The 23,590-nt window shown below is 52.0% G+C and overlaps 8 protein-coding genes across 8 annotated transcripts; 5 read left to right on the top strand and 3 right to left on the bottom strand.

Moving 5' to 3' along the window:
* Positions 1 to 183: 183 nt before the first annotated feature.
* On the top strand, positions 184 to 1,164 carry TGAM01_v200352 (hypothetical protein; the record flags this gene model as incomplete). Its single annotated transcript, XM_018803167.2, has 1 exon — positions 184 to 1,164. One exon carries the CDS (start codon positions 184 to 186, stop codon positions 1,162 to 1,164), a length of 981 nt encoding a protein of 326 aa, XP_018663573.2.
* A 2,951-nt stretch (positions 1,165 to 4,115) lies between these two features.
* Positions 4,116 to 5,984, top strand: TGAM01_v200351 (hypothetical protein; the record flags this gene model as incomplete). Its single annotated transcript, XM_018803168.1, has 4 exons — positions 4,116 to 4,452; positions 4,529 to 4,711; positions 4,783 to 5,651; positions 5,736 to 5,984. The coding sequence occupies 4 exons, from the start codon at positions 4,116 to 4,118 to the stop codon at positions 5,982 to 5,984; spliced, it is 1,638 nt and encodes a 545-aa protein (XP_018663574.1).
* An 827-nt stretch (positions 5,985 to 6,811) lies between these two features.
* TGAM01_v200350 (pyruvate kinase) lies at positions 6,812 to 8,630 on the bottom strand (the record flags this gene model as incomplete). Its single annotated transcript, XM_018803169.2, has 2 exons — positions 6,812 to 7,982; positions 8,215 to 8,630. The coding sequence occupies 2 exons, from the start codon at positions 8,628 to 8,630 to the stop codon at positions 6,812 to 6,814; spliced, it is 1,587 nt and encodes a 528-aa protein (XP_018663575.2).
* A 1,752-nt stretch (positions 8,631 to 10,382) lies between these two features.
* TGAM01_v200349 (hypothetical protein) lies at positions 10,383 to 10,938 on the top strand (the record flags this gene model as incomplete). Its single annotated transcript, XM_024548539.1, has 4 exons — positions 10,383 to 10,388; positions 10,538 to 10,613; positions 10,694 to 10,736; positions 10,800 to 10,938. 4 exons carry the CDS (start codon positions 10,383 to 10,385, stop codon positions 10,936 to 10,938), a joined length of 264 nt encoding a protein of 87 aa, XP_024406754.1.
* Positions 10,939 to 11,787: 849 nt separating this feature from the next.
* TGAM01_v200348 (hypothetical protein) lies at positions 11,788 to 13,680 on the bottom strand (the record flags this gene model as incomplete). Its single annotated transcript, XM_018803171.1, has 1 exon — positions 11,788 to 13,680. One exon carries the CDS (start codon positions 13,678 to 13,680, stop codon positions 11,788 to 11,790), a length of 1,893 nt encoding a protein of 630 aa, XP_018663577.1.
* Positions 13,681 to 15,009: 1,329 nt separating this feature from the next.
* TGAM01_v200347 (hypothetical protein) lies at positions 15,010 to 17,000 on the top strand (the record flags this gene model as incomplete). Its single annotated transcript, XM_018803172.1, has 3 exons — positions 15,010 to 15,789; positions 15,874 to 16,474; positions 16,543 to 17,000. 3 exons carry the CDS (start codon positions 15,010 to 15,012, stop codon positions 16,998 to 17,000), a joined length of 1,839 nt encoding a protein of 612 aa, XP_018663578.1.
* A 913-nt stretch (positions 17,001 to 17,913) lies between these two features.
* TGAM01_v200346 (hypothetical protein) lies at positions 17,914 to 19,170 on the bottom strand (the record flags this gene model as incomplete). Its single annotated transcript, XM_018803173.1, has 1 exon — positions 17,914 to 19,170. The coding sequence occupies one exon, from the start codon at positions 19,168 to 19,170 to the stop codon at positions 17,914 to 17,916; it is 1,257 nt and encodes a 418-aa protein (XP_018663579.1).
* Positions 19,171 to 20,280: 1,110 nt separating this feature from the next.
* Positions 20,281 to 23,568, top strand: TGAM01_v200345 (transcription elongation factor SPT5; the record flags this gene model as incomplete). Its single annotated transcript, XM_018803174.1, has 3 exons — positions 20,281 to 20,589; positions 20,650 to 22,885; positions 22,946 to 23,568. The coding sequence occupies 3 exons, from the start codon at positions 20,281 to 20,283 to the stop codon at positions 23,566 to 23,568; spliced, it is 3,168 nt and encodes a 1,055-aa protein (XP_018663580.1).
* Positions 23,569 to 23,590: the final 22 nt, after the last annotated feature.

Here is a 23,590-nt window from a genome sequence, read left to right as displayed (position 1 = left end):
AGACTAAGGTTCAGGTCCTGTAATATGGGTCGTATCCGCCGGATTGGATGCTGGTCTTCCATCTTCACGATATCCCGTAATCTTGGCCTATCAGAGCTCCCAATGAGACGAGGCTGCCGGGCACCAACCACTCGGGCGCTCTTCTCAATCTCAACTCGTATCAAAGTCATGCTCTGATTTGCCATGGATCTCCGGCAGGCCTGTGATCGATGCCATGACAAGAAACTCAGATGTCCTCGACCGCCGGGCTCTCTGTGCTGCAGCCGCTGCACCAAGGCCAATGTCACCTGCGTCTTCAGTCCGCCAACAAGGCCTCTCCGATATCCCATCAGCCACAATAGCAATGGAACCTCTGGCTTTGACTGGCCCGATCTCATGATTTTGGAGCAGCAGGGGCACCAAACGCCAAGCCAAGTGCTCGAGACACCAGCCCAGACAATTTCAGAACGCCTCACGGCTCTGCTAGCAGGCCTCGATCGCATGCTGCAAGCGCTGCCATCTTCTCTTGAGATGCACCATGTCCCAAGAGAGCAGCTGAGGGAATATGCCGATAACGTAGGGGACAATTTCGACCTTCAATCGACGATGGACGGCCTCCTCCACCACGCCCAGGACCTCGCAGCCATCTACCCTGACGCCACATCGGCCTCTTTCAGCAAACGCACAACAGCTCCCGAGTCTGATGCCCTCTGCACTGTTCCAGACTGTATACATCACGATCGCACATCCTTGCATACAACGCCCCTGCCTAAGCTGGACCACGCATTGCTAAATCTCGTCATGGCCTGTCATATCCGTTTGCTTGATATTATAGACACTCTGCAAGAGCATGGCCGGATGTGTGCCTTTATGACGGCCACCCTCCCTGAGGACTACGAACCGAAATTCGCGATTCCAGAAATCCGCGTTGGGTCTTTCATCGCTCCTGCTAACACAGCGGCATCGATGCTTCTGGGCGTGCTTTTGGAGCTTCAGACGCTGCTGGTAGAGAGAATTAGAGACATGAGTGGCGTGATTGCTCAAGTAAGAGACATTCCTGGAGCAGCCAGAGAAGCAAGAGTCGTTAGCCTGCAATGCGAAGTTCTCCAAGAGCGTGCAGAGACTACGCTTGGGGAACTGACGAACTTGAAGAAAGGGTTGGTAAGCGCCAGACTGCTAAGATGAAGGATACAAGTATGATGGAGAGCTCCATACTCTTGTGGGAGTTAATAGTTGGCGAGTACTTGATATTCTCAAGTGGATATGAATCGCATTCCTAGTTTTGATTTTACACTCAGCATCTGATAAAATTAGGCATCATTTTGCCTGATGCAAAAGGCTGCTCGACATCGAACCTATCTGGAACATGAGTTCTGGTTGACAGCAGCAGTTTGTTAATAGAAATGAAGCAGTCACATGTAGTCAAGCAAAACAGCAAGGCCGCATCTACTGGGTCATTGCAGGCTTATCTCTCCAAAGCCTTAGAGACATAAATCTAAAAATCATCATGTCTAAGTGAACTTCATCAGATCAGAGTTTCAATCCTTAGTCTCTCTACGCACGCATGCCTACAATTATACCGCGATTAACGAAATGAATTGTTGGCTACGAAAACTCTACATGCATCTACCCGTTAGATTTCAAAGCAAACACTTCCTAATATAGAATGCCGTCGCCTCACATCTGCAGATTGGGGGGCACCAGTGCAACGTATACGTACTATGGCATCCTTTGGTCGATCTGAGGGGTAAAAAGAGGCATCGTATACTACCTACTTACATATTGCAAGTTATCTGTACATATAAGTGCGCTTGTGATACACACAAACGCACCCGTCGCAAACCTACGCGAACCAACTAAAGCTCTCTGCGGCAGGGAACTTCCTTTCGCGACACATGGCGGAATTCGGAAAGGTGTCAAGGGAGCTTTTTGTGGAATGAGAGACAAAGAAGATGAGGGAATGATTGCCGCCACGTGGTGATGCCAGAGATTTTCAACGGCGTTTGTCGCAACGGATTAATGAGACATGGCGTTTGAGCAGTATGCTATAGGTATGCGAATGCTCTCGCCAATAATAGCAACAGGTCTCGGAGAAGTTACATGTACCCTTCATCGAACCAACTGTAGAGGCTGAGTATGTCTGAGACCACTTTTGACAGAGGCCAATTCTGCTAGTATGGACGAGACGGGCATTTACAGGAGTGCAGTGGCCATGATTTGCCTTGCATAAAGGGCCCGGGATGACAGACCAAGGCCGGTGCAGAAAATTGGATTCGGAGTTCAAGGAGCGGCAGTCGGATATACAGACGGAGCATTATATGCCTGTATCTACATGGGAATGACGTCTGCTGTTCGTTGCGTGGCAGCTCAAAGATCACATGAAGCCAAGGTCCAACGATGTTGTGGTGCCAATGTGCATCAATTAATAGCTCCAGACCTTTTGTACTTGGCACGAGAGTCTATCTATTTGCAAGAACCAGAGGTGCTATAAGCACATAGATTGCCGTCGCATATGCCAGGGAAAGCAAAACGTGCGGAGGGTAGTATTTCATCGACCTGTACTTGTACGAGCCCACCCATAATCCCGTAGCGATCCTTCAAAACAAAGCTAGAAACCATCCACCATCAATCCTCGTTTGCACAAGTAGCCGTCAGACGCTAAAATGCCCATCGTTGCAGCTCCCAGTCAGCCACCCGCAAGGATCATGGCCTGGCTGGCCTGCCAAAGTGACGATAGTCCATCAACCGCCGCCACATTAGCAAGGTATACTACACTACTACGACGTGCCACCACCATACAGCCAGCACTAAACGGCGACCATAGCCAGGGGGTAAGCATCTTTCTCCCCTTTTACATGACAAACCGTTTCTTTTTTTCCCGTAATAAATGGATCTGTGCTCTGTTCTCGCACGTTGTACCAAAGAGCCCGTCTTTCAAGGCGAAGCGCATGTAAGACGGCCGCCGCAGATAAGATACGCGAATTCATGTTACTCTGCGAGTAGCACAGACCGGCGTTGACCGCAGCGGCCGACTGTAGATTGGGAAATGAGCCGACACCGATAGCCCTTTTCAAGCATCAAAGCATTAGGTGAGCAAAAGAGGGAGACGTGCCGTGGGGCGTGTGTGTGTGGAGAGATTCCCCGGCTCGCTGGAGCGTCCATGGCGATCCGGTAATGGCCTCCCTGTCAATGCTTGTTTGCTGGCTCGTGGCTCACGGTCTTTGACCCCCCGCTGGCAGAAACGCGTATTCCATGGTTTAATTTCGATGCTCGTAATGGGGCACGGCAGTAATATCTGGTACGGTAAGTGCCGTAGCACACAGCCCAAGGCACAATGCGCTCCGCCGTGCAAACGCAGAGTCCACGTCCCGGCCACCATCATGGGTCCGGCTCGACGCCGTTAACCCATTCCGTTGAGAACCCTCGTTCTGTCTCAGACTACTGTGAATGCCTGCAAGCCCATCTTCATGATCCCCGGTCTAGCTGCTTCCCCTCTTAAGATCGTTTGTCGCTTTTTCTGTATCCAGTTTGCTTTTCCTCTTCCCTTCTTCATCTCTCTCTCCATCTCTTATACGGCACATTTCACTTTGATCGCAGCTCACCCGAGTACCTACCATGATCAAGCGAGCTTCAACTCGCGACAGTTTCTAGCCCAAGCCTCGGCTAGCACTGTCTATAATCTCTTTTTATTTTACAACCGCATGCTAAGAGCCAGTGCTATTGGGCTTAGCGTTCAAGGTAAGGACATGAAGCTCAGTTAGCTTAGAATCCGTCGCGGGTGGTGCCAGTGTGGCTGCAGCTGTTCCCCTTCATCCCTACATAATACCGAGCCCGCAAGATTTCCGCAGGCTTATGCCCGACCAGCGTTTAGCTGCAATGGCCTATTATTTCATGCGCTGCCCTGCCTACAATATCACCTTGAAAATTAACACCCAAAGCAATGAGAAACAAAAAAGCACTTATCATTATTATGCATCCCCAATAAGAAGAGAAGATGATACTTGCTTTGTTCTGCAGCCCCACCAACTGGCATCACCACTTACACGCAACAACACATGCATACAGCTTCACAACAGAGACACCAAAACATGCCTGACTGACTTGACAGCATGCACATTACATCGCAAACAGCCGCAATGGCTTCCTCCTCTTCATCTACAGAGACCCATACCCGCTCCAAAGAAGAAATAGAAAGACTGGATTCTCCCACCGACGAGAAACTCGACCTCGAGCGACGTTCTGCCAGCATTTCAAGAGACACCCGCGATTCCACCGATGCGCCAGACACCACATCCAACGACGCCGAGAAGCAAATCTACATTGTACAAGATGCAACTTGCGTCGACGACGACAACACCGTCTGGTGGGACGGCGACAACGACCCCGATAATCCGTACAACTGGCCGAGGTGGCGCAAAGTTCTCAACTGCGTCCTCATCAGCTGTCTGGCATTCATCACGCCTTTAGCATCTTGTATGAAATAAACCAGTCCATGGTGCGAGTACGCAGAGTTCCCTTTCAGACAGCTAATCATGTTCCTTCGCCTTAGCCATGTTTGCGCCTGGAGTACCCGACCTAATGATGGAGTTTCGCAGCACAAGTGAAGAGCTGGCTGCGTTCTGCGTGTCCGTCTACGTGCTGGGATTTGCGGCTGGCCCCATGTTCTTTGCGCCCTTGTCTGAGATTTACGGCCGGTCCATCATCTACAACATCACCAATGTTGGCTTTATCGGTAGGAATTCCCCACGGTCTTTTGTCTCTTCAAGAAACTCGAACTCAACTGACGTGACATCGCACCTCCAGTCTTCGTCATCGCCTGCGCAAAAGCCCCTTCACTCAACGCCCTCATCGTCTTCCGCTTCTTCTGCGGCATCTTCGGCTCTGTTCCGATAACCATAGGAGGAGGAAGCATAGCCGACATGATTGTGCAAGAAAAGCGCGGCGTCGCCATGGCAAGCTTCGCCATCGGCCCCATGCTCGGCCCCGTTGTTGGGCCTGTGATTGGAGGCTTCATCACTGTAGGGCTTGGATGGCGCTGGGTCTTTTGGATCATGGCCATCCTCTCTGGGACTTTCTCGCTGCTGTTCCTGGCCTTTTCCCGCGAATCATTTGCTGCTGTGCTGATAGGCCGCAAAACCATTCGGTTGCGAAAAGAAACTGGCAATCCTCTGCTGCGATCCAAGCTCGACAGGGGACTATCAAATACAGCCTACATCAAGCGCAGTATCCAAAGGCCGTTCAAGATGCTGATTATGTCTCCCATCAGCATCATATGCGGCATCTACGTGGGCATTGCCTATGCGTACCTATATCTCATGTTCACCAGCCTAACACCGCTCTTTATGGAAATCTACCATTTCAAGACCAGCACCGCCGGCCTCGCGTTCTTGGGTTTAGGTGTGGGTAGCATGATTGGTGTTATTTCCTTTTCCTTGACGAGCGATAGGAATATCAAGAAGAAGGCCGCGGAAGAGGCCGTGTTGGCAGAGGCCGAAGGTCGGGCTCCCGAAGGCATGAAGCCCGAGTATCGCCTCTCGCCGCTACCGGCCGGTGCAATCATCCTCCCCATCGGCTTCTTCATATATGGGTGGACAGCAGAGTACCAAGTTCATTGGATAGCACCTATCATTGGTACGGTAGTCATCGGAATCGGCGACCTAATCGTTTTCATGGTAATACAATTACTCCACCCCCATCCACTTTCACTCGCCTCCAAGCCAAGCATTCAGAACAACTGACCTCGTCTCATATCTTAGTCTCTGCAAATGTACCTCGTCGACACCTTCCACATCTATGCAGCCTCAGCGCTCGCAGCAAACGCAGTCGCCCGTTCCATCCTTGGATCTGTCCTCCCACTCGCCGGCTTGCCAATGTACAATCGCCTCGGCATGGGCTGGGGCAACAGTATCCTTGGCTTCATCGGCCTGGCACTGACACCAGCGGCATGGCTGTTCCTTCGGCACGGAGAGGCGCTGCGAAAGAGATTTGAGATAAAGAATTTATGAGATGGTTATCTCTTCTCTCTCTTTCCTTTTGTACTAAATTTACACATCATCTAGACTATGATGTTTAACGAACAGTTAACTTGGCATCGCCAACGGTTTTCTTCCAAAAACAAATAACCAATATCGCCTGCAGTGAGACTCTGAAATCAAAAGTCAACCGCGATTATACAGAAACTACATTTTTATTAATGAGAAGCGAGTTGAGTATTTCTATCAAGCATGTTATTTTGTAGTGAATAATGCATATGGCATCAATGAGAGGTGGGATACAACAGGCGGAAAGGGAACATATCCTTGTAATATATCCATGAGAACAATCAGTGTTTTCACAGTTTTCTTTTAATTTCATGTAAAGCCAGAGACACAATCAACTAATCAACTCTTGGAATTAGAACGCATATTGAAAGGTTACAGCTGGTTCACCTCACAAATTTGCAGTTTCAAAAGGGTGGACGCTTTGTCGCTAAGAGGCATATCCCTTAGTACTAGTACCCGTGCTATCCAAGTCGATCTCATAGCTTAAAATAAGAGTGTTTGATGGCAAAATATTAAAATCCAAGAGCTGCATGTGCCGTATATGGACACAAGAGTGCACTTGAGCTTTTACGCGCTATTCCCAACACGAAGCTTCAGTGGCACAATTAAAACACCTGCCCGCACTTGAGTGGCATGATAGCCTGCGTGTATGATTTAGCTCATGTATCAGCTGTATCAGCGTATTGCATTAATCCCTCATGGCCATGTCTACCATTCCAAATCACATCATTTTTAATCCCTTGTTTTCCTAAGCAGTTTATGTCAAAAGACTCCCAATTTCTCTATCCATCCTACTCCATCTGGCCAATACCCAGGTGGGCGGGGTCGGCGCGGACAATGCGCAGGGTGTTGGTGTTGCCCATGCCACCCTTCCAGCCCTGGACGACAACAACGGTATCGCCCTCGGCCAGAGTGCCAAGCTTAATGGCGTTGGTGACTGCCCACTTGATGCGCTTGTCAACATCCTCCTGCCAGTTGACAGTCTCAAAGTCGGGCTTCTGCTCGGGATACAGGAAAGGATAGACGCCACGATACAGGTGGCTGAATCGAGAGGTGGTGGGGTTTCGGGTCACCATGAAGATGGGGCAGACCGGGCGGTACTTGGACAGCAGACGGGCAGAGTCACCAGAGGTGGACAGGACAATGATACCGCCGGCGGCAAGATCGAGAGAGGCACGGACAGCAGCCATGGCGCAGGACTCGACGGGAGAAACGGGGCGCTTCACCAGGGTGCAAAGCTCCTCGAAGTGGGAGACGTAGGGGATGGTGTTCTCAGCCTTGAGACTGGCCTCGTGCATCTCGTGGACGGACTCGGCAGGGTAGTTACCCTTGGCGGTCTCACCTGACAGCATCACGCAGTCAGCGCCATCGGTGACGGCGTTACCAACGTCGCTGATCTCGGCACGGGTAGGACGAGGGTTCTTGATCATGGACTCCAGCATCTGGGTAGCGCAGATGACTGGCTTGCCGGCGACGTTGCACATGGCAATCATCTTCTTCTGGGCAGCAAAGACCTCGGCGGCAGGAATCTCGATACCAAGATCACCACGGGCAACCATGACACCGTCAGTAGCCTCGAGAATCTCGGCAAAGTTGTTGAGACCTTGTCGGTTCTCAATCTTGGCAATGATCTGGATTCGCTTGCCCTCCTCTCCCAAAACCTCACGGATATCCTCGATATCCTGGGCACGACGGATAAATGAGGCAAAGACCATGTCGACGTTGTTCTTGACACCAAACCGCAGATCGGCCTTGTCCTTCTCAGAGAGAGCGGGAAGGTCGACATCGGTGTTGGGCAAGTTGACCCCCTTTCGGGAGGAAATGAAGCCGTTGTTTCGGGCGCGGACCTCGATGGTCTTGTCGTCCTTGATGCTCAGGACGTCGAAAGCAAGAACACCATCGTCGACGTAGATGATACGGCCAGGCTGGATGACCTTGGTAATGTTCTTGTAGTCGACATACCTGTGACGTTGTCAGTATTCATTCAGCAGTAGTAAATGAGAACAGATTATGTCGTATTTCGTGATAGGCGAGGAATTAATCAAGACAATCAATACCACTCGCCCATTACACAAGAGACCGCGGAGATGGACGTGGCTAGAATAGAGAGCGGGGGAGTCTCATTTCCCCTCCCTCCACCTCCACCACCACCTCTTCTCCAATCGAAAAAAGCGCAAGAAAAGTGTCATCTTACATGTTGCTGGTATCACATGAGGTGCTGTACTTCTCATCGGTGGTGAAGTTCATGACAGTGCCGACGGAAATGGGAATATCGACATCGCCAGTGGTGTTACCAGTTCGGATCTCGGGGCCCTTGGTGTCCAGGGCAATGGCAACTGGTCGGCCAGCGTGGGCAGCCTCGGCGGCGCGCACATTGTCAATGACAGACTGGTGGTACTCGTAGCTGCCGTGGGAGAAGTTCATGCGGGCCACGTTCAGGCCGGCATCACGGAGCTTGTTGATGGCCTCGACCGAGTTGGTCTTGGGGCCGATGGTGCAGATGATGGAGGTGCGGCGGAAGTTGCGGGCAGGCGTGAACTCCGTCTTGAGAGAGGCAAGCCAATTGATGCGGCCGCCGATATCCAGGTGGTCCTGGGCCGTGGTAGCCATTGTGCTGAAGGATCGGGAGTGTGATTGCTGCTTGTAAAATCGCTGCGACATTGTTAAAAAGGTTTGTTCGTTGACTTTTCGAGATATTGGGAGGAGAGGGACGGCTAGAGAGAGGGACGGAATGGAGGGGCTCACGAGTAAAATATAACCGCCAAGGCTCCTATCAGAAGGAGACGACGATTGCAGCAAAAGGATGCACGGGTGCGGAGAAAATGGCAGGTTAGGAGTCGGATGAGGACGAGAGGGGAAATAAAATGGGAAGAGATGGAGGTTAAATCAGATCATGGGAGGGTGATGCTACGTCGCCTGGGCTCTGTGTGGTGGAGGAGGGGTGGGAGCGTCGGCAGCTGCCAGTGCTTTTTTCCAATTTTTTTTTTTTACTCGCTGTACCATGCCATGCAGCTGCTGTGAGCTATGCGGTATCACCAGTAACGCACGTCCGAATGTACGCCACGGGATTGGCCAGGTGCAGCTGCAAATGGCGAGGGCTGGACATTTTTTGGGGCGCGCGCTGGGCTGCAGTTGACCTGCCCCGCGCAGGCGCTGGTGAGGGGCACTAGGCGGCGATGGAGGGGCAGTTGGCAGAAAAGGCACCGGCCGCTAGTCTCACCGTTATCTCTGGCTGCAGGGCATTTGCTGCGAATAAGAGAAACCGGCCGCAGTATGTAATGCCTAGACCTATACGGGGCGGAGCGCAGAAGAAGAGTGCGGCGGCTATCATACTGGGAATTTTCTGACCGAGTCTGAAGCCCATTCAGGGTCTCACCTACGGAGCATTAGATTCTCAGTCTCGCCTCAGCTTGGTAGCATGCTATAGCAGAGTCTATCCGCCGACCTGCGTGAGAGTAAACCCGATTGACCCAAGTGAATATACCGCCAGAGCCGCTGTTTGCTGCGTTCCAAGTGGACGATGAACTCTCCCTTATCCCAAACCAAGCACCGCCCCTTGCATCTACCGCAGCAAGGGTGATCCGGTAGCAGACGGCTCCGTGTTTCGGCTGCCCTCAACAAAAAAAAATTAGAATTCGGTGCTACTATTCTCGTCCAGCCGTCTCCCCCACGCGGCGAAATCTATCTCTCTAGCGCGGGCCATGGCGAAAAGAGAAATGGACTGCGAGTTTCGGACAACGACAGGCCTGTAGCTTCGATGAGGGATAAACGGGGATGGGGGCTGACAGAGGCTACGCCAAGGTCGAGCATATAACACCTTTTCGTCTCTTTTGTGTCGTATTTCCAATCAAAACGAGGCCCTTTTCCCTCATATATCTCAAGGCGACACAGAACTGTTGGCTTTGGCTAACATGAATAATTCGCCGCTTTCAGCACTTCAACCCACTCTTATCGAGGAATCGGCCCTTGTTTGCTTTTTCTGCCCCTCTATCCTAATCGGGACTAGAGTTCCAGATGCTAGTTGGAGCTGTAGCTCCTTGAATGACTAAGCTCGCTAGCATGTGCTCCTGCTGACTCATCCGAAAGCTCTGAGAGCTGGATCCGGAAAAAAGGCGCCGATCGCCGAGATGCGCGATAGGATGGAATGCGAAAGCACGTGAGTCGGTGCGGTGCCGTCACACCTCAGCTGTTTTCTCCAGCCTCCCGAGGCTCTGTATCGTATAAGCATCTCCCTCACCGTTGCGACGACACCCCTTTGCGCTGCTCCAGGAGCTTTCCCTTCGTGACACTCACGCAAACAAACAACCCCGATTTCGATTTCGTTAAGTCTTTTGTCTGATTTATCGAAAAAATCAGTTCAAAATGGTGGTACGTCCCCCCGATCAAACTCCCCTGCCCCGGTTCTTGCTTCCGTGCTGGCGCCTCCCGGTTCAGCGCTCCCTCGTGGACGCTGCGCTTCTTTCGAGCTGCGTCAGATGTCGCCTGCTGGCCTAGCCTTTCTCTAAGACTGCTCGCAGCTTCTCGACCTGCTGACGTTGGGACTCTGGTCAAAGGTTGGACGTTTGACACACTATGCTTTTGACGCTGTTCTCCGTAAGAACCCCCGCTCTCCCATATCTCCCATATCTAACCGCTCTTTTTTTGTGTGTGCTAATTTTGCATGTGATACCCAGTCTCAGCTTTTCTTGCCGGCGTGAAGCGATCAACCGGCTTGACGTGAGTTGTTATTGAGACTCTCTTCCCTTTCTGGACTCGCCGAGTTAACAAAACGATAATCAGTTTCAAGAGCGACAAGGTTGCCGGCGAAAACAAAGACATCTCCAAGTGGATCGACAAGTATCTCGGCGTCGGCGAGTGGGTGATGGATCAGTCTGTCGCCATTGCCGGGTCCAGCGGCTTCTTTGAGCGCAAGCGATGATTTTCCTCACAAATCGATCGCATCATCTCTGTTTCCGAGGTGCCAAAAATGCCGAATATGTCGAACTGGTAGCATCGCAGCAGTGGGTGGCTCCGAGCTTTTCAGCTCGTGGGGGCAGCCTTTCTAAAGAAAGAAGAAAATCGTGCAAGGGCGTTTGGAGACCTTGCTGGATCTTTGATAGCCGTTCTTGGTCAGAGGCAGGGGAGATATGCCTCCACCGAATTCATAGCTCGTTTTGAGTTATTGATGATGGATGAACCGTATTGTGGTCAATATTTGGTACGGGCGTTTGAAGGGAAACATTCGGATGTTTTTGCTTTTTCTTTTTTCCACTCTTATTTTATTTGAATGCGGAATATGACGAAATGACTCAATTTGTTAAAAGAAGAAGAAAAATACAAAAAGAATAAAGAAAATTTATCGAGACTCTTTTGCTCTTATCCTTCCACCCGGGTTTCGTTCTGGCCTGACTGCATCTCCACAAGAGGCCGTGAATGTTTCCACATAGCCGAGGTTACCGGAGTTCCCTAGGTCAAAACACTCCGAATTATTTCCCTTGTGAACTGAGATGACAACGAGCTGGCGATTTAGCAGTCATATAGTCAGAAACAAAAGATGGGAAATTTATATATATATATATATCTAATTCATCGCTCGTATAAGTAAATTCATCCATTCGCTAGTATTTAAGAGTAACACGTCAACATCAAAAATCATCAAACTGTCCCGGGTATAGTCGCTGTTGCCCTGTAAAGCCTCAACAAACAAAGCAAAAGCAAACCAAACTGAAATAGAGAAAGAAAGTCCTCAAATGATATATCGGCGAGCAAGACGAGAAGCACTGTCTTACTATACGTGTTCTACCAGAAATTCAGGCGGCACTTCATTCTCGCTGTCGTACCTACGCAGCGTCCCTCCATCAGTGTTGTCGGCAGAAATATGCTTGTCGTCTCCATCTTCGTGGTGGTCAGGCTGAGGCCCACCAAATAGATCTGGAGGCACTTCATTGTCGCTTTCTTCGTCTACCGGGTGGTTATCTTGCTGCCTAGACGGGCCACTTGGTTCGTCTACGTCTGTAGATGCATCCTCGTCGTCACTGGGAGGTGGTGGCTGCTTCGGAGGATTGGCCATGCTTTTGAGGGCTTTATACCCGTTTTCAAAAGCCTCCAGTTCTGCGCCAATAGCACATATCAAAAGAGTCCAGTTTTGTTGTTCAGACTGTCGCATATATTCCTTCAATTCCCCCAGGACTTGTTCCATCCGCAAGAGTTGATCCGATATAACACCTTCCACAGATGGCGCCTTTTCTTTCCCTTTGACCGAAGGAGTTCCCGTACCGCTCTTAGTGGCTTGTCGAAAATCCGATTCGAATTTCGAAACCAGCTGCGTGACTTTATCCCACACTTGACCCCCTTCTTCCAGCGCTTGACAGTATCTTTCCGTGTAATCTTTGCGGCGTTCCAATATCTCGATCTCTGCTGTCCACCATGAAGCTGCCAACTGCGGTGTTCGTCTCTCGGGAATGAGTTGCATGAACTCTGCGCCTCCTGAAGTAGTTGGGCCTCCTTCAGCTTGGCTTCCGCTCAAGAAATCCGGATCCAGTGGCTGAATCGTAGGATGCCGTATGTATGCTACCGCTTCAGCAGTCAGCTCGTTTAGAGCGCCGTAGTACCCACTCAGTCCTGCCTCTCGTTTATTCCTGATGTCATCCATCCTCTCCTTCAGAAGGCGGTGTCTGGTTCGCATGCGTGATAGCTTCGCCTCGAGAAGCTGAATTTCTTCGCCCAAGACATGATGCTCCGTGTCAATTACCGTGAACTCCCTCGCCAGCGGTTCATCGCTATTGTCCGCCAAGCTTTTTATTTCTGCTTCCAATCTGGCTCTTTTGATACTGAGCTTCTTTAGATGCTTTAGAGCTTTTATTCGTTTATCCAAGGCCTCGTCTATATAAGCACTCTGGTCATGCTTGAGACTCGTCATGGACGCTATCAGCTTTCGCATACTTTCTCTGGTGGCTTTCAACCCCTGAGGCCGGTCGTTTGCCGGTTGTCGGGTCGGAACCACGTTGCCATCGCGAGTTGTCCTTGGCGGAATGTAAAGAGAGAGGGCGGCTCTTTGTTGGTAGCCCGGGGCCGAGAAAAATGAACCAGTAGGGGTGCTACTGCCTGTGCTAGAGGCATCATTCTCGATGCCAGACCCGGCTACTAAGGCGACAGCCTGTTGATCAAGCAATACTTGGACTTCTTTCTCTTGGGCCTTCTCTTGGCTAACGAAACCTCGCCAGACCGAATCAGAGTTTTGTTCAATTTCTTGACGCCTATGCTCAAGGAGTAGGCTATTAGCTTCAGTGGGACTCCCTCCGAGGAGAGTGTGCGGAGTATTTCTGTAGCGGACTGAACGACCAGCCGCAGGGTCTACCCGGATTGGGTCCTTCATTATCAGCATCGACGCTGATATCGGCGGTGGTGGACCAGCAAACATGGGCTGCGGCTTCATATTGAACGATGACATGGCCATACTAGCGTTGCCGCGCGACGAGTTTGGTGATAACCGGTGAGATGTTGAAGGTTCCTCGCCCTGATCCTGCCAAGCCTTAGGTAACCCCCCATTCGCTGATGAGGCGTCATCGGGTCGAGGATTCAGCGTGCTAAGCTGATGCTCACTAGGCGCTCGTTTCGGACCATTATGAAAAGGCAAGGCTGATTGTTCGCCGTTGGGATCACGGCGATCAAAAAGGCCCATCTTGGTATGTTGTGGTAGAGGTGGACGCTGTTGTCGTGGGGACGTTGCGTAAAGACGCGAAGCGATTGAAAAGGCAGTGAAATTGCAAAACGAGGGGAAATCAAAGCTGCTATACGTCTACGTGAAGCATCAATATGAGATCCAAGATGTAGAGAAAAGAATGTTAAGTGTTGGTGGAAGAGACGTGGAATACAGTTCAGCCTTGCTCACGAGGTCTGCTGGCTGGTGGAATGGAAGCATGTGCTCATGCAGCGCACCTTATCGAGGTATCAGGCTCCTAGCCGATAATACCGCTAAATCACCACTCAAAACTCTAGGTGCCCATTTAACTGTGGCGCGCGGAAGGTAAGGTGCATGCTGCAAGGCTGCCGAGTAGCAGTAATTTTAGGTTTCGTACAGGACTTGTAGGAGTATTGCAATGCGTTGAATGAAGAGAGTCTTTACAGAGAGTACATGTATGCCAATGTACTTACTACTCACAAGCTCCATCGATCTGTTGCGATACGTGGTACCCCACTACGGAGCTTTGCTAGTTCAAGGTTGAGCATCTACTCGATTCTCAAGCTGTAGAAGAAAATTGCCATTCTCAGCCCTCTGTATACTTGAACTACTATTATCAAGTATATAAGATAAGATAGGTAGGTAGTAGATTAGACTTGAAAAGCACTGTCGTCTATGCTCCAAAGCCCTATCTTGCCTATGATGCCCGTCTCTCTGCAATGGGCTGATTGGTGTCTCTTGTCTATCCCTGGCAACCATCTGACACAGGTTAATCGCCAACGGGGTTTGTTTGCCACGCGTCAATCCTTTATACCACAGACTGCAGTATAGAACAGTATTAGAATCGCCTTTGCACCGAATTCAACAACCATTACTGCAGCAGGAATTGCATAGGCGTCACGACTCGACTCGACTGCTCTCAATCACTCACTACAGGGGCCTTGCCAAGCAGCACCGCTAGCCGCTGTACTTTGGCGCCTCGCTAAGAAGCACTGATCTGGGGCCCCAGAACAGACGCTGACGAAAGCAAACGGGATCGACTCACTCAGTCTCTTTGCTGCTACGTATTCTTGCCCACTGCGCTTCTTTATACGATCCCATTAAATGTTTTGTCCATAAATCCCGCCCTGGTCTCCTGCAGCATCGCAGACCCGCAGCAACCAGCACCGGCTGCGAGGGGGCGTCGTCGCCAGCGCCCCGTGATCCAGGCTCGCCGCTGACTCTGCTCGCCTAACCTATCGCCATCCAGCCTCCAGCCTCCAACCAGCGCCTCGCACGCACCAGCTCCAGAACCGGTCAGCAACCGCGCCGCCAGCCTGGCCCGCCGCCATGAACCAATCACATCAGCTGCCTCCCCCGCGACGGCAACAGACTGCCACGGCTCCCTATGGCGCCCAGCACGACGAACTGCACATGTCCGGCATGAGCCCGCTGTCATCGCGAGACTTTGCTCCGCAGATCAAGCTCGAGCAGTCGCCCGCCAGCATCGCTCCCAGCTCGGTGCCCAACGTGCTCCAGCCGGGCGGCATGTCGTCGCGCCCCGTCCTGACGGCCCCGACCCTGCCCTCGATGTCGATGCAGCATCCGGGCTCTGGCTCTGGCTCTGGCTCTGGCTCCGGCGCTGGTTCTGGCCCAGGTCCAGCCTCCGCTTCAGCTTCCTCTCAACACCAGCAAGGCCCTCCTCCCGGCTACCAGTCGCCGCCCAAGCTCAACATGTCGCACACCTACTCGCGGTCCAGCCCCGCGGCAAACTACGACACGCCGGCCTCGTCGTCGTCCTACCATGCCTACACGCCAACAACCCCCAGCGGCTCGTCCTCGCAGTTCATCTCGCCTCAGGACGCCGCAAAGTACAATGCTCCGGGCTCGCAGCGCACCTTTTCCAACACGCCGCTGGGCCTTGCTGACATCCGGCCGCGCGCCGACTCCAGCATGTCTGATGGGGCTCCGGGCACGCTTGGCTACGAGCTTGCCAACACACAGCCCGGCCCAAGCAATTACCTGGCTCCGTGGCCCATCTACGCCTTTGACTGGTGCAAGTGGTCGCCCCGCGGCAATGGAGCTGGCAAGGTCGCTGTCGGCAGCTATCTCGAAGACGGCCACAACTTTGTAAGCCAATCTTCAACACCTAGGGCCCACCGCTCTGGTTTATATAGCTCTCCGTAATAGTATGCATGCTGACGGGGTCCCCAGATCCAAATCTTAGATAGCCAGATCGCCCCGACCCCTCAAGACGTATACCAGCCCGGCACGTCCAAGTTCAATCTCGAGTTTACCAAGGTTGCCGAGGCCACACATTCGTATCCCGTAACGCGGCTGCTGTGGGAGCCTCCCTCTTCGCAGAAGCAGTCCACCGATCTCTTGGCCACCTCTGGAGATCACCTAAGACTGTGGTCGCTGCCGTCCGAGACATCTGCCAACCCGGGAAACACAATCACTCGCCCGGGCCGCGACTCGGTTGTCACGAAACTGACTCCTCTGGCGCTCTTGTCAAACTCCAAGACGCCCGACCATACAGCGCCGCTGACGTCTCTCGACTGGAATACCGTTTCTCCCAGCCTCATCATCACCTCCAGCATTGATACCACCTGCACAATATGGGACATTCCATCATTGACTGCCAAGACGCAACTAATTGCACATGACAAGGAGGTATATGACGTTAGATTCTGTGCCAAGAGCGTGGATGTTTTTGTAAGCTGCGGTCAAGATGGAAGCGTACGCATGTTTGATTTGAGGAGCCTGGAACACTCGACCATCATCTACGAGCCAACAGGAAAAGAGGACCGAACAGGTTTGTCGCCCGCCTTGAGATATGTTGTATACCCGATGTTGGTTTTGGATGCTGACCAATAAATTCAGAAGCAGGAGGCCGTATGAGCCCTACAACTGCCCAGCAGACTCTTTCGAACCCTCCCCCGCTGCTGCGGTTAGCTACATCTCCTCATGATACCCATCTTCTCGCAACCTTTGCCCAGGACTCCAACGTAATTCGGATCCTAGACGTTCGACAGCCTGGCCAGGCTCTGCTTGAGCTTCGAGGACACTCCGGCCCAGTCAACTGCATAGAGTGGTCTCCGTCACGGCGAGGCACACTGGCCTCGGGAGCAGATGACTGCCAAGTGCTACTGTGGGATCTCATGAACACTTCGCCCCTCAATGGTACCCAGCAGCAGGAGAACCAAAGAAGCCCTACTGCGTGCTGGGATTGCGACTATGAGATTGGAAACCTAGGCTGGGTACCGCATTTGCAGGGCAATGACGGTGGTGATTGGCTCGGCGTTGGTGCAGGACGAGGCGTTTGGGGCGTTAAAGTATAGTGAGCGGCCTTGTGCTGGGAATTGTCCAAGAACGACTAAAGGACAAGAAATGACAAGGAAAAGGCCATCCAATGCTTTGCCTCATCCTCACTATATGCACCGGCGCCGATTGATATAGACTTGGCTGTTCAACGGAGGGTGTATGTATCACCTAAACTTGAAAAAAAGGAATTATCGGAGTTTTGTACCAGCGGCCCAGGTTGTATGATGCCGGCCACTTTGGAGTATGGAGACAGTGACGAGTAACGAATGGAAGTTTTCGGTTAAATGGGTTTGGAAGCGCAGTGCGAGGTGTGTCATGTCATACGGGGGGGCTCCTTTATCACATTTAGTTGACCGCAATTTGAAGCCGCGAGATTCTAGCAGACTCGGCCTTATAAATATAGCGATTATATGTATCACTCTCGGGTTTTTATTGTTATTGAAGTCTCTTTCGATGTCCATTGCCTTGCTGAGAGAACAGATCTAGAGCTACCATTTTGAACCCTCTCCAAACCGACAACTGTGGTGCAGACAGGGTTATGGATCAAGCGATGCCTCACTTACAAGGGCCATTTAGATACTTGAACACGATTCACACATTTACTGCAGTACGCTTGCCTCAAGCGCCAGATTTGATGCATTACAGGTTAAGTGTGACTTTGGTCTGAGGTTTGTCCAGCAGCTCTAGAGGGCTAGGAATAAGGTATTGTTGTGTTCTTTACGTGACAGGATTCGTTGGGGAAATATCTAAGCCTACTTTATAACCAAACCTGTGGTAAAGTAAATATCAATTAATGACAAGTATGAACTAAATGTTATGGTTTAAAGACCGAACGTGAAAATGACAGTATAGTACATGTTTGCTGTTGGAATGCTTGATGAGATCATGTATGTTCGCTAATAAATGCTTCACCGTCATTAGGTCAGACGCCTATTGTGAGCCATTCCGTGCTTGAGCTATCCGCTGCCGTATTTCTGTGCTGCTAATCTTTGACGCAAAGCCATTGCTCTGTGCACCATTGCCCTCTTCCGAAATATCTTGCGGATCAAGCACATCAATCTCAAAAACATCTAATGGCCTCCACCCTCTCTCGGTCCTCCTGTCATTAATCGCCTGCCCACCACTACGTGTCTCACCAGAGACCACAATGGCATCTATGGCCTCTTCCGTAATGGTCGGGCCAAAGGGATCGTGAATGTTGACACAGCGCACCAGCACCGTGCCATTGCGAAACATTGCGTGAAGCTCGTCCTGTGAGGGGGAAGATGTGGGCGGAAGGGAATTGGTGTTTGACGAGGAGGCCGAGTTGAAGATTGTGGAGAGGAATTGGAGGACATTGTTTGCGCGCACGGCCCAGGGCTGGAGGACCGCTGCGTATTTCTTGTTTGTGAGAAGCTCGTCGCCGGAGATTCCGACGATGAGGACGGCTTGATTCCCAGGAGAAGGGCGTTCGGGAATCTTCATGAGTAAGGCGGTGGCGTGGAGGAGGAGCTTGTGGCCTGGGTGGAGGTGGTCGAATGTGCCACCTAGACAGACGGTGTTGTGACCCTTGATGAAGTCGCCCTGAGTGGAGGGGGAGGTTTCACCGCTGAGGGACATTGTGATGCCGCCTTCTACAGCGACGAGCTGGCTTTGTAAAAAGGTTTGTTTGCCCTGTGAGTAGTCTAGGAATGCGTTGAGGAGCTCATAGCCTGATTCGGCGCTTGGATGGAAGACAGTCTTCCAGGGATATACCGTCGAGGCAAAAGCAGCCAGGTCCAGCACAGGAGTGCAATTTGCCTCATATTCTCCGTCATAGTTGCGGTGGTACGTCCTCCGTCGCTCATGGTCGATGAGCACGACGCGGGGATCTAGGCCGGTGCTGCTGGTGCTTGGCTCGCCGGATGTGTTGATGGAGAGCTCAGTGCAGATGACGGAGATGAGGGTGTATGTACGGGCGAGGAGGGACTGCGCGGCCTTCCAGTTTAGGGATTTGGATCTTGGTGAGGGCCCGGTGAGGATGGGACAGGCGATGGCGATGACGAGGACGTGGTTACCGCCATCATTGTTGTTGGTGTTGCTGCTGAGGCGTTTGAGGGCTGCTGTGAGAGGGGCTCGGTAGGCGGCGCTGAGGGAGCGAGGGTCGAGGGGAAATGGGGGCGCGGGGAGGAGAAGCAGTGAGGGCGCGTTGCTGGTGGATGGAGCCATGGCGGGTGAAGTATTCTGTGTGATGTCTGAATAATTCGAGAGTGAGTGAGGTATGATGAGATGAGATGATGTTGAAGCTTAGGAACGTGGGGCAGGGGTCCGGTCAAATGTGTACTCACTTTTCGCTAACTTCAAGTACTATGTGGATAGCACTCGATATTTAGCCACCCAACTCTGACTACCGTATTACCTTGAAAATCCGACTTTAGATATGGAGTAAAGTACCTTGTTTAGTGATTTACACTATTCTATAGTACCTAGGTAGGAAACGCGAACTTTGGTACCTGGGATTCTATAAGACCCACAGCCAAAGTGAGTTTATTTACAGCAAAAGTCGGATTATCCACAGCCAAAGTCAAGTTGCTGTTTGACCTCGCAGACTCGACTTTAGCTGTGGATCTAGATAAGCAGAGAGGTATCCCTCTATCAAATTATGTGCAGAAGATACCTCTATGCTTATCTAAATCCATAGCTAAAGTTAGATCCACAGCTAAAGTCAAGTTATTATTTAACCTCGCAGACCTCGCAAACTTAACTTTTGGCTGTGGACGTTGCCCTTAGTACTTCTAGCAGCCCGGGGGGTGTTTTTAGTGACCATTTCCAGAGTTACCATGGTCAAGTCACGGCTATAAAACCATTACGAAGGGTAGAAAATGGTTCCATCATCGTTTTTTAACCCCAACTTGACCATAGTAACTCTGGTAATGGTCACTAAAAACATCCCCCGGGCCGCTAGTAGTAGGTAGTTATAACCCAGTAGGATCCTAGGTACCTAACTTCGCCTTTCCTACTGTAGAATAGCGCAATACCCGAAAGAGGCTACTTTACTCCATACTACTAAGTACCTTGGTACCCAAAGTCAGATTTTGCGAGGTAATACAGTACCAGCGGCCATATCCACTCTATGCGCTGAGCCGCTGCATTGCTGGCAGCATTCAACCAAGCGCGTTTGGCCCGACAATTACCCGCTCGCCGAGTTGCCTTTCTCTTCGAGGCAGCCAGCCATTCTTCTCTATATCCCTATTTTCTTTCTCTCCTTCGCTTTCCATCTTCTAATCCCGTCTCTACAATCGCATTGCTAGTAGGACGCGTCAAACACCACAATTCAAGATGGCGTCCAACAATCGGCACCAATTCGACGAGTCCGAGGACGAGGAGGATTTCAATCCTGCGCCGGCTGACATGTCAGAAGATGAGGATGCCCATGATGGCTCAAGCCGAGCCCGGGACAGCAGCCCCAATCGCCGCCAGGATGCCGACGATGATGAAGAACTCACTCCGGCTAAATCGCGAAGAACCCACGATGAAGACGAAGAGGAGGAGGAGGAGGAAGAGGAAGAAGAGGATACTCGTCGTCGCCATGATGATGACGATGACGAGGAAGAAGAAGACGAAGATGATGAAGACGATGTTCAACAGGTACGATTTGAATGGAGATAGAATTCTGGCTCTGGAGTGTCTAACGTAGACGAAAAATAGGGCCATCGCAGAAAGCGCCAACGCGACAGGCGAAATGCCTTTATCGATATCGAAGCCGAAGTCGACGACGAGGATGAGGGTGAGGATGAGGAAAAGGATGGTGAGGAGATAGAGGACTTTATCATCGACAATGCCCACCCCGATGACCTGGTCGAAAGCTCGCGACTTGACGATGACCGGAGACACCGCGAACTCGATCGCCGCCGCGAGATGGAGTCTAGCCTGGATGCCGAAAAGCAAGCAGAGATCTTACGCCAGCGTTATGGCAATCGACGACCTGGCAAAAGCTTTGGCGACTCAGCCATCGTGCCCAAGCGACTTCTTCTCCCTAGCGTGGATGATCCCAGTATCTGGGCCGTGCGATGTAAAGAGGGCAAGGAACGCGAAGTGGTCTTGTCTATTATGAAGCGAGTCGAAGAGCGACGAGGTACAAAAGACGAGCTGGCCATTACCGCGGCCTTTGAGCGCGGCGGCCCAGATTCGGTTATGAAGAGCTTTGTCTACGTCGAGACCCAGAGGCAGACGGACATTCTCGTGGCCCTCGATGGCATTCTCAACGTCTATCCTCACTCTAAGCTGACGCTGGTGGACATCAAAGACATGCCTGAGCTTCTGCGTGTTACGAAGACACCGACGTTGGAACCCGGCGCATGGGTGCGACTCCGCAGACCTCAGAAGCACAACGGAGACTTGGCTCAGGTTATTGATGTTACCGAGAACGGCCTCGAGGCAAGAGTTCGATTTATCCCCAGACTCGACTATGGGATGCGCGATGAAGCTCTCTCCGCTGTGAGCGCAGATGGAAAGCGGAAGAGGCCGCCGGGACTGGGCCCAAAACCCCCTCAGCGGCTCTTCAGCGAGATTGAAGCACGAAAGCGCCACCCTCGTAACATTCAGGGCAACCCGACAACCAACACTTGGACTTACAATGGCGAGGAGTTCGAAAACGGATTCCAGGTCAAGGATGTCAAGATTCAGCAGCTCGTAGTCACAGATGTCAACCCGTCCCTGGAAGAGGTCACTCGATTTGCCAGCGGTGCTGACGATGGTACGGAGAATCTTGACCTGAAGGCTTTGGCTGCCAGTCTGAAGGATAGCAACACGCTAGTCACTTACCTCCCCGGCGACATTATCGAGGTGTATGCCGGAGAGCAAAGAGGTGTTATTGGAAGAGCTACCAATGTGCAGGGCGACATTGTTACAATGTTTGTCACGGAGGGCGACCTCAAAGGCCAGAGCATTGAAGTGCCCATCAAGGGCCTCCGCAAGCGGTTCAAGATTGGTGACCACGTCAAGGTGATTGGCGGCAGCAAATTCCAAGACGAAGTCGGTACGGTAGTCAAAATCTCCGAAGATCGCGTCACGCTGTTGACCGACCAGACGAATAACGAGGTTACGGTGTTCAGCAAGGATCTGCGAGAAGCCAGCGACATTGGTGGGCAGGGATCGTTAGGCCAGTACGAACTTCATGACCTTGTGCAGCTTGACCCTACCACAGTTGGCTGTATTGTCAAGGTGGATCGCGAGTCCTTGGTTGTGCTGGACCAATTCGGAGACACCCGCCAAGTCATGCCATCTCAAATCCCCAACAAGCTGCCCAAGAGAAAGCAAGCGGTTGCTGCTGATCGAGAAGGCTCAGAAATACGCCTGGACGATGTGGTCAAGGAATTTTCTGGGCAGCAGCGCCAGGGCAAGATTATCCATATCCACCGATCATACGTCTTCCTGCATACACATGCCACCAACGAGAATGCTGGTGTTTTCGTCACCAAGGCAAGCATGGTTAACACAATCGCTGCAAAGGGCGGTCGTGTTAATGCGGCCGCCTCGGGACCTGATCTTACGACTATGAACCCGGCCCTGAAGATTCACAAGAATGGTACCGAGAACAAGCCAATTGCTAAATCCTTTGGCCGAGACCGTGCCATCAACCAAACAGTCATCATCAAAAAGGGAGCCTACAAGGGCCTTCTCGGCATCGTCAAGGACACAACAGATACACACGCTCGTGTTGAGCTCCACACCAAAAACAAGACGATTACCGTTCCTCGAGACTCGCTCAACTTCAAGGACAAGAATACTGGCATCAATATTGACATCAATGGCAGAGGAGGGCGATCCGCATCAGGAGGAGCTGGGCGCGGCTCTGGGGATAGAGTCCCGGGCTGGCAGGGAGGCTCTCGCACACCTATGGGCTCTGGCGGCTCAGACCGCGTTCCCGCTTGGGGATCACGAAGTAAGTTTCATGTGATATTTCGCCATTTCGCTGTTCATTTAAACTAATGAGCATATTTAGCGCCTGCTGCGGGTGGTCGTACACCGGCGTGGAAGGGCCAAGACTACTCTGGGTCCCGAACGCCCGCTTGGGCAGATGGATCAAGAACTGTCAACCCCTATGATGGAAGCCGAACTGCCTATGGATCCGGCTCACGCACGCCTGCTTGGCAAGCTGGTGCTAGGACGCCAGCGCCGGGAGATGCGTTTGGAGCTGGTTCACGGACTCCGGCGTATGCTGGTGGTGGTGACAGCTGGAATTCTGGTTCGAAGACACCTGCCTGGGGAGCCTCTGCGCCGACGCCGGGCGCCAGCGGCAACGACTCGTGGGGCTACACTCCTGCGGCCACAAATTCATCTGCATACGATGCTCCGACTCCAGGAGGCGCCATGTCGGCCCCGACTCCTGGCGCTCTGAGTGCCCCGACTCCTGGTGCCTACAATGCTCCTACTCCTGGAGTCGCGCCCACTCCCGCCGGTGGCTGGCAAGGCGGCTGGGGAGGTCCGGACTCTGCACCGACTCCAGCAGCAGGTGCGCCGACGCCATCTGCATCTGGATACGCAGGCTTCTCAGCACCAACACCTTCTGCGTACGCTCCTGAAACGCCAGCGGCTAGCGGCCCGAGGTACACGGATGATGATTGAGCGGCCTGGTAGAGCCAGTGGG

The sequence above is a fragment of the Trichoderma gamsii genome (assembly GCF_001481775.2).
Source record: "Trichoderma gamsii strain T6085 chromosome Unknown Scaffold_1.2, whole genome shotgun sequence".
NCBI classification, from domain to species: domain Eukaryota; kingdom Fungi; phylum Ascomycota; class Sordariomycetes; order Hypocreales; family Hypocreaceae; genus Trichoderma; species Trichoderma gamsii.
This window is presented reverse-complemented; position numbering and strand designations above follow the sequence as displayed.